Raw genomic sequence first — 13,833 nt, 5'->3', positions numbered from 1 at the left:
GAGAGCCTCAGGTGATGCTGTGACCCTCAGCCTGTGTGCCGGGTCGCGGGGTGGGGAGGGCAAACTGGGGAGCCCACACCCCCACTTCCGTGGGCGGCTCGTTGACGCCAGGTGGGAATGCTGTTTGATGCAGTTTCCCCTTCTTTTAGACAAGCCAGAAATGCCCACTTAGGTTTGAAAACTGTTAAACAGACAACAAATCGGGATGAAAGTCAGTCTCCGCGGGGTGGGGGGGGGGGGTTTGACCTTGGACAGACAGGGGCATGTCCTGGTTGACTTGGCCTCTCTCTGTGTCCTTTCTGGCTCCTTGTGGGTTTCCGCTCTCTTTGTGCTGTACCTCAGTTTCCCCGTCTGCCTCCACCCAGCCTGTGCCCCTCCCAGGGCTTTACCTCTGTGACTGTCCCCGGAGTCTGCAGAGAGACATGAGGCTGGGGTGGGGCAGAGAGGGCAGCTGGGGCCCTGAGGCAGTGGGCTTGTCCCTCTGTCCTCTGTTTCATTCCTACTCCAGCCGTGAGGTGAGGTAGGGACTATCGTCACTCCCACTTTACAGAGGAGGAAACGGTAGGGAAGGAAGCAACTTGCCCAAAGTCCGGGGACTTTCAAGTCGGGCGTCCGGGATTTGAAACGGGATCTATTTTCGTTCCCGAGGCCAGGCTTCCCTCAGGGGTGCGGCGGAGGCTGGCCCGGCCGTACTGTGTGGTGTCGCCCCTGTGCCCCCGGTGCAGGTAGGGGTGGCTCAGGGGCGGCAGGCCTCCGCACCCTCCCGTGGCGCCCCTGCACGCCTTCGCTCCGTGAGCCCAGCGGTGGCCCAGCTAAATATACGCGGCTGACGTCAGTCTCCGCTCCGCTCCCAGGGTTTTTCTCAAGCTGCATTTAAAGTTTGTATTTTGCTTTGTAAAGATGTAGCTTTTCTCTTCCCCTCCTTAGCAGGCTGTGGTATTGAGCCTAATCTGATTTAAGGGATTAGAAAAATAACGTCCAGCCGCCTTCACAGCAGAGCTGGAGGAGGGGCCTCTGCAAGGCCGGGGCCTCTGGTTGCTGGTGGCTTTTAGGCAGGCGAAACCGGGTGGCCCTCTCCCCAAGCACACGCGCCCCGCCATGCGTGTGTTGTATACGTGCCATGCACACACACACACACGCGCGCACACACACACACACGTACATGCACCCCACGCATGCGTGTTTATATGCTACACACATACATGACCACGACCCCCCCACGGGTGCTCATGTACACAACATACTCTCACGTGCACACACAAGCCCTTCCATCTCTCCCTTCCTCCTTGCCTCTCCCCTTCCCTCTCCCCACCCCCGAGGCCGAGGGGTCGCTACCTGGGCTGGGCTGCGAGTTGCCTCCCGGCACCCTCGGCCTTGGACTTGGAGCGCTTTCCTCTTCGGGCCAGACCGGGGGGGGAGGACTGGGCCGCCTCCCCCAGGAGACCTGGTTCTCTGGCCGGCTTAGGTGTCAGCCTGCCTTCTGATTTCTCCCTCTCTCCCCCTCCGTGGGTCAGGCCGGGCAGTCCTGAAGCTGGCCCTGGGTCAGCTCTGGTTCTGGGCTCCCGGCCATCTCCAGACAGGCAGTGGAGACTTCCTGCTCCGGCTGGGCTCCGCAGCCCCCAGAACGCCGCGCTGGGGTTTGCCCCCAAGCCCGTGCTAGTAATAGAGGGCCTCTCTGCTGGCTGGGGTCCTCTGAGCATATGTTGCCCCAGGCACCTTCGGGGAACAGCTGGTTCCTGGAAGACAGAAGTCGGGGCCCCAGGGCCTTCCAGATGCCCTCCTCCCTTTCCCCCTCTACCCTGCCAGGGAACCCCCACAGCCCCGCATCCACTCTGAGGCCTCAGTCTCCCTGCCTGGGCTCCAGGGTGCAGCGGGCTCCGTCCTGCCTCCATGAGGCCCCTGCCATGGCAGCAGCAGGCTAGAACCAGGCACGTGGCCCCCGGCCCGCCCTGCTCCCTCTTACCCATTGGGAGCCATGGTGACCTGGCCTCCAGTGGCCTCACGTCAGATGGGTTCTGTGTTGACTTGGAGGGCATGGCTGGGCTCTTGAGTAGCAGAGCGGGTTAGGGCTCTCCTGGAAGAAGGCAAATGGGTGGGACATGATAGAACAGGCCGCCTCAGGCCCTGCAGAGGTCCCCGCGGAGGGGGACACCCCCCAAAGAATTGCTGGGGAGGGATTCTGGAGCCGGGTCTCCTGGTTGGTTCATTTGCTCTGAGGCAGTGCAGGGAACCAGCGAGAAAGGTGTTTCAGCCAGCAAGGAGTTGAGAGGCCAGCAGATAATATCCAGCAGACATGTAAACATTAGGTGTCCTTTCAAGTAGTGATCGAGTGTTACAGGCAGCCCACGAGGGTCAGAGGACAGAGAGCGGGTGTGGGGCCCTCTTCTAGATGTGGATGGTCGTGGAAGGCTCTCCGGGGGAGTGATATCTGAGAGCAACCTGAAGGAAGTATGGCAGGTGGACAGCGGGTGCAAAGGCCCTGTGGTGGGCCTGTGATGGAGGAGCGGCCTGGAAGCCAGGGAGGGTGCGTGTGTTGGGTGGGGAGGGGTGACTGTGCCTGCTGGATCCCGTGGGGCACGGGAGAGGGAGCGAGTGACAAGAAGCTGTTGGACAGTTTCGGTCGGAGAGTTTCGGTCAGGGCAGGGATCGGGAGGGGCAAGAAATGACCCAGTCTACCCTTTAAAGGGCTCGCTGCACCTGCTAGGAGCAGGGATCGGAGGGCTGGGAGTAGAGGAGGGAGGCCGGGTAAGGAGGAGGCCACTGCCACGTGAGGGCAGTGGGGCAGGCGTGGGGCTGGTAGCCGGGCTGGTGGGGAGACGCGCTCAGAGGCTCCAGTGACATTTACTGGTACGCGTGGCGAGGGGGGGGAGAGAGAGGCAGACGAGGATTCCTGGAGTCTGAGGATGTGATGGGGGCGGGTGTTCAAGTGCCGCCCGTGAGTTCCATGTTGCAAGACAGAAACTGACTTAGAGGAGGCATCTTTTCCTTGATTTTGTCCCTCATCTGCGCCTGCCCTCGGGCTCTGGTGGGAATGAGGGGGATTCTAGGCGGGTGAGAGAGTCAGGGGGGCGGGACCTCCCCGGGAGGCGGGCTCCGAAGCTGCCCGGTCCCCGGGGGGGTGGGCAGCCCGTGCGTTTCCATAAACCCCACCCCGTGTCTCCTCCCCTTTGCCTGTCCACGCAGAGCGGGACGCCTTCGACACCCTGTTCGACCACGCCCCGGACAAGCTCAGCGTGGTGAAGAAGGTAGGCCCTGGGCTGGGCTCTCTGTCTCTGTCTCCAGGCTTTTTTACTCGGTGCTGGGAAGAAGGTGGGAACACGTTTGCAATCTCTGAAATGTTTGCCACGTGGATTGAAGTGTAATTATAGGCAAAAACGTAACTACAGTGCATAAAATTAGCACCTTTTAACTCAACATCTCCGCTCCCCGGGCGTCTTCCTGCCCGCCCCGCCCGCTCCTGTTGGGTGAATTATCCCGCCAGGGCCACTATGGTGCTTCGTTCCGACTCGGGGCTCTTTCTCAACGTGGGAATGTTTTCAAGCACGTCCACCTGCTGGCTCTTGCAGGCCTCGTGGCCATGAAGCTGTATTCACAACCTGCCCGGTTAGCAGGCAGGCCTTTGAGCTGCTCTGTGCATGCACTTGGCCCATTTCCCCCACCGCCACGCGCAGGAGCGCAAGGACAGGCCCCTCCCCGCCCCGCCCCCAGCCCAGGCAGCCTGCGCGTAAGACCCTGGATATAGAACAAACCGGGCCAACCGAGACTGGAGTCAGGGGCTGGGGAATGACGAGCTTCCAGGGGCATCCGCCAGGAGGGATTGTTCTCGCCCAGAAGGAATCGAGACCCAGCCCACTGGAGTTCTCTGAGCGCCTGCAGACGCCTCCCTCGAGGAGGCAGCGGGAGGGTGGATGTGCTTTCCGCCTTCCTGTGAAATCCAAGGAGCAATCGTTTCTGCCCTTGACCTGGGGGAGAGAGAGCGCTTTGTCTGGGACAATTTCCCAGAACAGGTTTCTTAATGCAGGACTTCTCAGGGCCTTTAATATGCTGCCGTGCATTGGAATTCTCCAAGAGGGGGCTGGGTAGGGAGCATTTTCCAAACTTGTTTGTCGATAGTGACATCTGTTGATCCATTTATTTTGTTAAATACGTTAAATTAAATTCCTATGGAGCCCACTTTTGGAAAATGCCGGTCCAGCCTGGGACCATGAGATTATGAGTTCTTGGAAGTACTTTGCAAAAGGCTGGCACAACCATCCCAGTGGTCCTTCTGGGGCGGAGCCTTCTTAGCATCCTTGGGTCACGAGTGGCCCGCCTTGGGGCCTCAGAGCAGTGCCCCTCCCTCCTCCCCCTGCCACATCTGGCCCCCAGCAACCCTGACAGAACCGTCTGGATGCACAGGGAGATTCAAATCTGGCTGCCCCATCTATCAACTGCGTGACCTGAGGCAGACGATAACCCGTACCTCAGTTTCCCCATCTGTCAGGGCCAAGGCAGGACTCCCCTCTCCGGGGCTCTGTGAGAGCAGCATATAATCAGGTCCAGCAGAGGCCTAGCACGAAGTGTATCAGCTATCGCTGAGTACGATGTGGTTAAGGTTCAACTTTCAGTAGATAGGCTATTGATTCGTTCTTCGAAAAGACATAGTTTGGGGCCCTGGGGACCCCAGTGATGACTAAGGCCAAATCCTTTTATCTGCCTGACACCTGACGCCTTCCTGCTTCCAGCCCGGCCCTTCCCCACCCCCACATCGAGAGTGGCCGTGTTAATGGCTGCCCGTACCCCAGAATAAAAGCCGGGAGTACCCTGCCCCCCTCTCCGGGGTCACCCCTCCTGCTCTCTTCCATCCCGTCACATCCAGCTGCAGCCTGAAGACCCCAGAGTGTTCGCGGCCTGGGTGCCTGCTCTGCCCACCCCCCACTCCCATCTCCCATCCGGCCTGCCCCCTCCCCCCCCCCCACTCAAAGGCTCCCTCCTCTGGCATCCTCGGGGGGCCGGGGGGGGGGTCCACACGCCTGCCTCTGTGCCCAGCAGACCTTCACGTCTTTCACATGTTCCGCTCTGGCTCTTGATTTCTCTTGTCACCTCCACCAGCTGTGTAGGGAGAATCCTGCCACAGGCTTATCCAGGTGGGTCCCCCCCCGCCCCCCGTCTTACGGTCTTCCTGCCCCCAGCGCCAAAGTGCCTGGCACTTAGCGGCTGCTCAATAAATCTGGGGAGCACGTTTGAGGACACGGCATCGTGTCTGGGGTGGGGCTGGTGTTGAGTCCCCATCGGCGTTGGGATTTGCTGGCTGAGAAAAGTGACAGGTGACAGTTGTCAACGTTTGCTGGCGAGAAGTCGGTGGCCCTGCCTCCCTGTGATCAAGCTTACTGAAGTGTCCTGAAACTGACGAGTGTGAACCCTCTCAGCCTTTGGTCGTTCGAGGTCACATCTAGGATACATTTAAAAACGTACTTATCTTTCCCTGACGGTGTTATCCTTCTGAAGGGCGCTGAGGATTCTTCTCGAGGATTGTTAACTACGTGTGGGTGCTGGGGGGGGGGGGGTTGGTGGATAGAGATGTGAGTTTTCTTCTCCAGCTGGGATAGATTTAGGCTTTATTCCATTAAAACTGAGGGTCGCTGTAAGAACGTATCATTTCCCACATGAGCCTTTTATTTTAGCAAACAGATTCGGGAAGCGTCTTACAAAGCCAGTGACGGCCAGTGTCACGGCCGTCCCGTTGGACGGGAGGTACATCTCGTGCTCACGGTTCCTGTCTCTCTCTCTGCCTTGACAGTCTCTCATCACGTTTGTGAACAAGCACTTGAACAAGCTGAATTTGGAGGTGACGGAACTGGAGACCCAGGTGAGCAGTGTTTGGGTTGAAGCATGTGTCCCCGTTTTCGGCCAGTTTTCGGATCCCGGCTGGCCCATGTGAGCAAGGCCGGTGCCACCTTGTTCGTCTGCAAGGAATGCCCACCCCACAGCCGGAAGAGCTGGCCCCCGCCGCTCTGGCCTTCTCTCGGGGCCTCTGTCCTAATTTCCTGGGGCTACTGGAAGAAAGAGCCCCAGACTGAGTGGCTTCTACCTGAGACATTTACGTCCTCACGGTCCTGGAGGCTGGACGCCCCAGATCAACGTTGGGAGGGTTGCTTCCTCCTGAGGCTGTGAGGGGGGGCTCTGTGCCAGGCCTCTCCCCAGCTGCCCGGCGGGGCTGCTGGCGATTCTTGGCTTCCGTCGGGTGATAGATGCCTCACCCCGTCGGGTTATAGATCTCTGCCTTCATTGTCACATGGCATTCCCCCCGTGTGCGCGTCTGTGTGTCCAGATTTCCCCTTTTAGTAAGGACATGGGTTATGTTGGATTAGGGCCCGTTCTAGTGACCTCATCTTTAACTCAAGTTACTTTAGTAGTGACTATTTCCAAATAAGGTCATGTTCACGGGTTCTACGGGTTAGGACTCCCAGCACATCATTTAGGGACGCACAATTCAACCCGTAACACCCTCTGACTTGCCACCCCCCCCCAGCCCCCCGCCGAAGGGCATTTGCACGTGCAGGTTTTTCAGTTTAGAACATTCCATCCCCCACCCCCCGCTTCTGTTCTCCATCACTATCCTTATTGAGCAAGTGCTCACTGAATACCTGTCCAGTGAGTGTGCACAAAATAGGGCTTCTGCAGGAAGTATATAAAATATACTCCCCCACCCCCTCGGAGCTAATCACATAGCGAAAATATGTTTCGAGGACTCAGTGGGCATTAAGCACAAAATATAATTTTCCCAGGATTAGCTGGGTGCTTGAATTTGTGGAGTCTTTATAAAGTTCTCGGTACAGAGTCCTCCCACCCACCGCTGATCCTCTTAAACCCCTGGGTGATTGCCTCCCTCCGTTCCTGTCTGTTTCTTTACCTTTTCTCATTTGCTTTCCTAATTAAAAAAGTAATTCAGGTTCATTGTGGAATGTCTGAAAACTCAGATAAGCAAAGCAAATAAAAATCACTCCTAATCCCGACTCCCGGAGATGGCTGTGCTGAGGGTTTCGTTCCAGACCTTTTCTCTGCACGGCTGGCTAATCGTGGACAGTGCGGGTCCGTATGGAAAGCCAAACGGCCCGTTTCTAATGAGTGTGTTTATTTGCGCACTGTTTGCAGAGACATTCATTGTTGTTGCAGTTTACGGACATTGCACCCCTCGCCTCTCAGTATTTGCTGTTCGGTCCATCAGCAGTCCCAAAGTGTCCTAACACGTCATCCTTTGTCCCTCCCCGTCTGCCCCCTTCATCGTCTCCAGACCTCGCTAACCACAGTTCACGGTTGATACGTATTCTTCCAGATGGCTCTTATGCATAAATGTATTTTTTTTTAACAACAACATATCATACTGTGCAGCTCTCTTGTGATGTGGGTTTCGTTACTTAATGTATTGCCGGCATCTTTTGGTTGGAGCCTGTGTGTGTGTGTGTGTGTGTGTGTGTGTGTGTGTGTGTGTGAGCCTGCCTAATCGTCCTCCCGTTGCCTGGTCTGTCTGTCCACACGCGTCGCCTCTGGGGACTGCCTTCTGTTCCGTCCTGGGGCTGCAGCGTGCTTCACTGAGGCAGCTCCTTGTTGCCGCCTTGCGCTGGGCCGTGGGGAGCTGTCTGCACACAGCTCTTGGTCTCCTTCTCTGGGACGCGCTCCTGGAAATGGGGCCGTTGGAGCAAAGGCGGTGACGCTTTGAGGGCCCAGGAAGGTTTGCGCACCTGAACATCACGGGCCGTGCTAGCCATTCCCGGCTGTCACTTCCCTGATGGCCCACACACCAGTATCGGTCACCGGACGTCCGGACTGAGACAGTCTCTTCAATTTGCATTGATCTTTATTTACTCAGTATCCCACCCCCACCCCCCCCTTTTCTTCCTATCACCACACTTAGCGTAGTATCTGAAAAGTATTTTTAACCACTCACTGGTCCAGCAGAAAAGATCACTGGCCATAGAAAGGCAAAGAACTGTTTTCTTTTGTTGCAATGGAATCTGGGTATTTGTTTTAATGTTTTATTTATTTTTGAGAGAGAGAGAGAGCAGGGGAGGAGCAGAGAGAAAGAGAGAGGATACAAAGTAGGCTCTGTGCTGACAGCACAGAGCCCAACGTGGGGCTTGAAACTCACGAACCGTGAGATCATGACCTGAGCTGAAGTCGGACACTTAACCGACTGATCCACCCAGGTACCCCGTTTTTTTTTTTAAGTTTATTTATTTTTGATAGAGAGAGAGGGAGCGCCAGCAGGGGAGGAGCAGAGGTGGGGGGCAGAGGATCCAAAGTGGGCTTTGCTCTGACAGCTCAGAGCCCCAGGCGGGGCTTGACCCGCTCAGTCAGTTAATCGTCCGACTTCGGCTCAGGTCACGATCTCGCGGTCCATGAGTTCGAGCCCCGTGTCGGGCTCTGTGCTGACGGCTCGGAGCCTGGAGCCGCCTTGCGATTCTCTGTCTCTCCCTCGCTCTCTCCGCCCCTCCCCCACTCGTGCTGCCTCTGTCTCTCTGAAAATAAATAAATAAACTTAAAAACAGTTAGAATTTAGGAACTTCGTCTTCCACGATGACGTGAGTTCCGGGAACAGACAGCAGTGATGGTCGCACGTGGTGCGAACGGACTCCGTGCCGCTGAGAAGCGGTCAAAATGGCAGATTTCACGTTATGTGTATTTTCCCGCAATGAAGGAGGACGAGTCCACAACATCCAAACAAAGAAGTGTCTCGTTCCAATAGGTGCCGCGGCCTGTCGGGACAGCACAGGCTCAGACACCCGGAGGCTGGGGTCCTCACAGGGCTGGCCCCGCAGGGGACCCAGCAGGTCTCGACCCTTCAGAGACGCCATGTCTGTCCTCTGTGGCGATGGCCAAGACCCCCCTCCCCCTCCCCCTCCCCACCCCCCCGGGGCTTCCTGTGCCTCTCTTGTCCCCTCGCCCTCACTGGTCTCCGCTGCTTTCTCTTTCAAAGCTGGAGCTGCTCCCTGGCTTATTGGGGTGGGGGAGGGCTGTCTGCCAAAGAGGGGGGTCTTTTGTTCTAGATGCCCGGTCCCCCTGCTGTGGGGGCAGGTGCTGCTGGGCCGGGTGGCAGGGAGAGGGGCTGGGTGGGGGTCTTGAGTGAGGGCCGCAGCCCGACCCAGTGCCACCGGCCTTCAGGGCCCGGCTAGGTGCCCACGTAGATGGGCACACGGGAGCTCTTCGTCACCGGGGCTTGAGCGTGGGAAAGCCTTGTCTGGCGCCGTGAGCGCAGCTAGAAGAAGTTGTTCCATCAGCTGCCAAGGTGAGCGGGCGGAACGGGGCAGCAAACCCCACGCCAAAGCGTAGGGCCCCCCGCCCCTCACGGGTGGGTCGCGGCGGCGGCTGACTCACCCCTGCCGGGGCCGCCCGGCTCGCCCTCTCGTCCGCATGCCAACCCTGGGAGATGGGGGGCAGTGTTCCCCCCAGGGGCAGCGGTGGGGGGCGGGGTCTAGCAGCCGGGCCGTCCGTTTCTAGCGCCGTGGCCCTGACCGCGTGGGCATGCTGCAGCCCCAGACACCTGCACGGCCCCATCAGTCCCGAGCCAGACGCTCTGCGCCCGGGGCCTTTCCCTGATGGCGGGTTCCGGCCCCAACGAGGGACGGAGCTCTTCCCTTAAGACGTCTTCCTTCTCTTGAACGCGTGTGGAAGGTTTGCCCACCCCATGTACAGCCCCGAAACCTCACCGAGTGCTTCTCTGCAGTTCGCAGATGGGGTCTACCTGGTGCTGCTCATGGGCCTCCTGGAGGACTACTTTGTCCCCCTGTACAACTTCCACCTGACCCCAGACAGCTTCGACCAGAAGGTACGTGTGTGGTCCCCGTCCTCGGAGTGGCCCGGGAATGTGCTCGTTACCAGGGCACCTCTGGCCCCAGCTGCTTCCCGGGTGCCGTTTTCATTGGGGGCACAAGGTCCCACGGGGTGGCTCGGGCACCGCTGTCCCCCGGCTCCCCGTTCGGAGGCAGTTAACTTGCTTCTGCTTTTTTCCCGTTAAAATAATGGGGAGGGGCATCTCGAACGTGTGTGAGTGTGTGTCCGTCCTTGTGGATTGTTTTCTAGGAGAATTCCCCAAATAGGATCGTTTTGGCCCAGGGGCCTAACCTTTGGAGCACCTGGGGTGGCTCGGTCAGGTGAGCATCTGACTCTTGATTCCGGCTCAGGTCACGATCGCAGGGTCGTGGGATTGAGCCCCGCGTTAGGGTCCGTGCGAGCGTGGAGGCTGCTTGGGATTCGCCCCTCTCCCCGCCTTGCGCTTATCTTTCTCTAAGATAACAGAAAAAAGGGGCCCAACCCGTGAACGTGGGCCGCCGCGTCCCCTGTGTCACTGCTGTTTGCGGCCAGGCGTTTTTGCCTCCTGCTCAGGGCTTCCTGAAGTTCAGCCCCTCCAGACAGCGGCTCGTGCGTTGCCTTGCGAAACTTGGCTTGCAGGGCCGTTCAGATTGCTTTGGACTCCCAGGCGTCTGTCATCTTATTTTCCCAAAGCGCTAGACCCGTGAGTCAGAGAGGCGGACAGCGCCAGCGGGTGACGGCAGCCAGGGAAACATCCGACGGTGGGGCCGGGGCTCATCAGTCCACGTGCTTCTGGCCACCTTGCAGGCCGTTCGCTCGCGGCCGAATGTCGTTCCTGCCTTGCTGCCGAGACGGACTCAGAGCAGAGCAGAGAGGTCCTGGAACATTTGAGCCGTGCTGAACAGAGACAGCACGAGCAAGAGGGAGCGAGCAGAGCTCCCAGCAGGAAACAAGGGTGTCTGTGCTGTTGTTCTGGAAACGAGCACGCAGATCACTTGCTGAAGAGGCTCCTGCGTTCCCAGGCCCGACGTGGCTGGTCGCAGACGCGTTGCTTTCTTTGTTCAGGTTCGTGACGATGCTGGCACGCGCGGTTAATTGAGCCAAGTGGCTGGAACCGGGCTTCTTTCCGAGCTGAGGCTGTGCAAATGGCCGGGGCACCATCTCCCCGGCCCCGGTCTTATTCCCTTTGAAACAGAGAGGAGAGTTTTTGTTGGTTGCTGGCCTGGCCTGGGAGGCGTGAGAGGCCCGAGTGGCCGACCGCCTTCGCCCCTGCGTGAGAGCCGTGAGGGGAAGGCTGTGTCAGGGGACGGCGTTCGGCACCTGGGAGCCCGAGGGGGGGGCGCCCTGGACGCAGCTCTGTGGGCAGGTGGAACCCACCTTGGGGAGGATGCTGGAATTGTGGTGGATTCTTCTCTGGCACCCCTGCCCTCCCCCAGATCCTCTCCCTGCTCCTCCTGGGGAGTGATGGTCACCACAGCAGCCACTGGCAAGTTCTTTGTGTGCTCGCCGTCTTTATTAGCCTCTGGTCATCAGGACCAGCTCACAGGCAGTGGTGTCTCCCACTGCATAGACCTGAACTCGCTCTAGGCTGGTCCGCGCACTCAAGCTCTCCAGCACTGCGTGTAGATGGGCAGGTGGGCCGGGGCTGCTGGGGGACCACCCACAAAGTATCCTCTGGGGCCCAGACTCTGTGGGGCGCGTTTGCTCCAACCCTGAGAATGTAGCAACTCTGTATTTCCAGGACGAGGGTGGGCGCTATGGTTCAGTGAGCAAAATGAGAGATGTATCAAGGGCTGCTCTCCCCAAGCAGAGTGAGGACCTGTGTTTTTAAACAGTCGTACTGGATTTTAAAACATGAGACCAGACGGCTCAGACGCCCTAGGCTTCTGCACACAAACAGTACCCTTTGAACTGAGCCGTCGGTGCGACCAGTGGCTTTTTGTTGTTGTTTTTTAATTGTTTTAATGTTTATTTTTTAGAGAGAGAGACAGAGACAGAGTGTGAGCCGCGGGAGGGGCAGAGAGAGAGGGAGACACAGAATCCGAAGCAGCTCCAGGCTCTGAGGTGGCAGCACAGAGCCCGACGCGGGGCTCGAACTCATGGACTGTGAGATCGTGACCTAAGCCAGAGTCAGATGCTTAACTGAGCCACCCAGGCGCCCCTTTTTGTTCTATGATCTTCCTCTGTGGTAGCCACTTTGCTGAGTACCCTGTGCCCATCAGTTACCTTTCTGGAAGACTCCACAGCATCCCTTTCTGTGGGGACTGCAGTGCATCCTGGAGATTCAGCGGTGGTTCTTAACAGGCGTTCTCAGAGTGCTCCTTTCCTTGTGTCCCCCCATCTGATTCTCTCCCTCTGGACAAGGAAACAGAATCTCAAAAGGGCTGAGACACAGCCCAGGCTCACACAGTCAGCAGGGCAGAGCTGGAAGAGCCCACTCCTATTCTGGAACCTTCTATTCCTCTGTCACTTGGCCAGGTTTTCAAAAATCCTTTGAATTGCAGCGAGAAAGGATTGCGGGGCGTCCTGGCCGTGTGGAGGGCTCCCAGGGGCAGCGTGGGGCTTTGGGGCACGGCTGTTAGCTTTTCTGTCTGCCCCATTCCGGGGGGCCCAGGCTCAGGGGGGGGCTTCTCTGCGGGTAGGAAAGGTCAGTGGCGGCGATGGCGTGGCTGAGACGAGAGTAGGGTGGTGGTGACTTCCTGTCTGGCAGTTTCCTCAGACTGAGAAGGAAGCGGGAGGAAACTTGCCCTGCTGAGCCCAGTAGCTGCAGGGAAGGGGGTCTGGGCGGGAACTGCTCTCTGCAGGAGCACTTACGAGGAGCCGTCTCTCTCTCGCTCTCTCTCTCTCTCTCTCTCTCTCTCGGAGTCTCGGGTCAGGTCCCGCTGTGTGGCGAACGGGGACACTCGTCCTGTTCGTTCCCGGCCTCTGCTCGGGAAGGACCCTCGGGCCTGGAAGAGGCCGTGAGAAGATGTCCCGAGTCGGGCCGCTCGAGGAGCCTTCCAGACCCAAGTCTTCTTCCCGTCTCTCCCTCTCTGCCACCCTGTCTCCGTTGCGACTCCAAGCCTCTTGTGCCCGTGTGGAGTAGGTGGGCTGGACGGTGCCGGCCAGCGTGGGAAGGGGCACGGATCTGAATCCTGCCTCCGACTCGTCCAGCCCCGAGCCTCGCTTGGCACAGGCCTCCTAACCCATCTCAGCCCCGGGGCCTCCTTCGCAAAGTGGCCGGGACATAGCCCACAGCCCTCCTCCGGGCCGGCTCCGTGCACCTCGGGCTGGGCGTCCGACATCCTGCCTGGCCTTCCCGTTTGGCCTTTTCTGACGGCCTCGGGAATGGCCCGGGACCCTCCGGCCCCCTCCATCTGGCCATTTGCAGCCCCGCCCAGCCCTGGGTGTGAACGGCCTGGGCTGTCCCCTCATTGGACCCCTCCCCGCACTGGATGCCTCCCCACACCGGGCCCGTCCCCGACCTGGGCCCCTCCGCCTGCCAGTGTTGCTGGGGGGCCCTAGAGGCCCCTCCACGGTACCCCCACGCTGCTGTGGGTTTGCCAGCTGAGGGTTATTTTGTCACACATCTTTTTCCTGGTTAATTATTAAAACTAAGTAAAATGCTCATGTTTCTGGTTCACTTACACTGAAATCCTGAAGGTGTTACTGTGGAAAGGATGTTTGATTACTCAGAGCCCCGGGGTCCTTTCCAGCTCTGACTCCACTCTGTGTTTTATTTTTGGTGCCCCCTCATCTGATCTCTAACAACCTTTGGCGCTCGGGAGACGGCTGGCTGTGCTTTGGTCACCCTGCATCTCTGTGATCCAGGTGGATAAACACAGCAGACAGGGTGTTATTTTCAATCTCTTCACGACGTGTTAGCAGAACACAAGCTTTCAGCGTCCTTGCGGGCCGAGTGGGGCCTTTTCATTTCGGGAAGATTCCACGTGGGGGTGGGGGTGGGGTCCGCCTTCCTGTGACATCCAGCAGGTGGAGGCCAGCACCAGGGGGCCCCGCGGCCTGTCACCTGCAGCCACCATTGTGCTGGCGTCAGTCCCAGCA

General features: G+C 58.6%; 1 protein-coding gene across 8 annotated transcripts in view; it reads left to right on the top strand.

Annotated features, from left to right (window-relative positions):
- The window catches only part of PARVB (parvin beta), a 103,902-nt gene that overhangs the window by 85,220 nt on the left and 4,849 nt on the right, over window positions 1–13,833 (top strand). For 3 of the 8 annotated variants that reach the window (XM_086712050.1, XM_086712051.1, XM_086712054.1), the window contains exons 9-13: window positions 3,184–3,245; window positions 5,780–5,848; window positions 9,704–9,805; window positions 10,060–10,130; window positions 10,483–13,396. In XM_086712050.1, coding sequence (XP_086568176.1) covers window positions 3,184–3,245; window positions 5,780–5,848; window positions 9,704–9,805; window positions 10,060–10,130; window positions 10,483–10,690 — 512 coding nt within the window. In that variant the 3' untranslated portion in view covers window positions 10,691–13,396. Of the gene's footprint in view, window positions 1–3,183; window positions 3,246–5,779; window positions 5,849–9,703; window positions 9,806–10,059; window positions 10,131–10,482; window positions 13,397–13,833 lie in introns of those variants that run through there. The other 5 variants (XM_086712053.1, XM_086712056.1, XM_086712052.1 and 2 more) reach the window with 4 other exon arrangements.

The sequence above is a fragment of the Puma concolor genome, chromosome B4 (genome assembly GCF_028749965.1).
Source record: "Puma concolor isolate L17-30 chromosome B4, mPumCon1.1.hap2, whole genome shotgun sequence".
Classification (NCBI taxonomy): Eukaryota; Metazoa; Chordata; class Mammalia; order Carnivora; family Felidae; genus Puma; species Puma concolor.
Note: the sequence above shows the minus strand (reverse complement) of the source record. Positions and strands in the feature narration are given on the sequence as shown.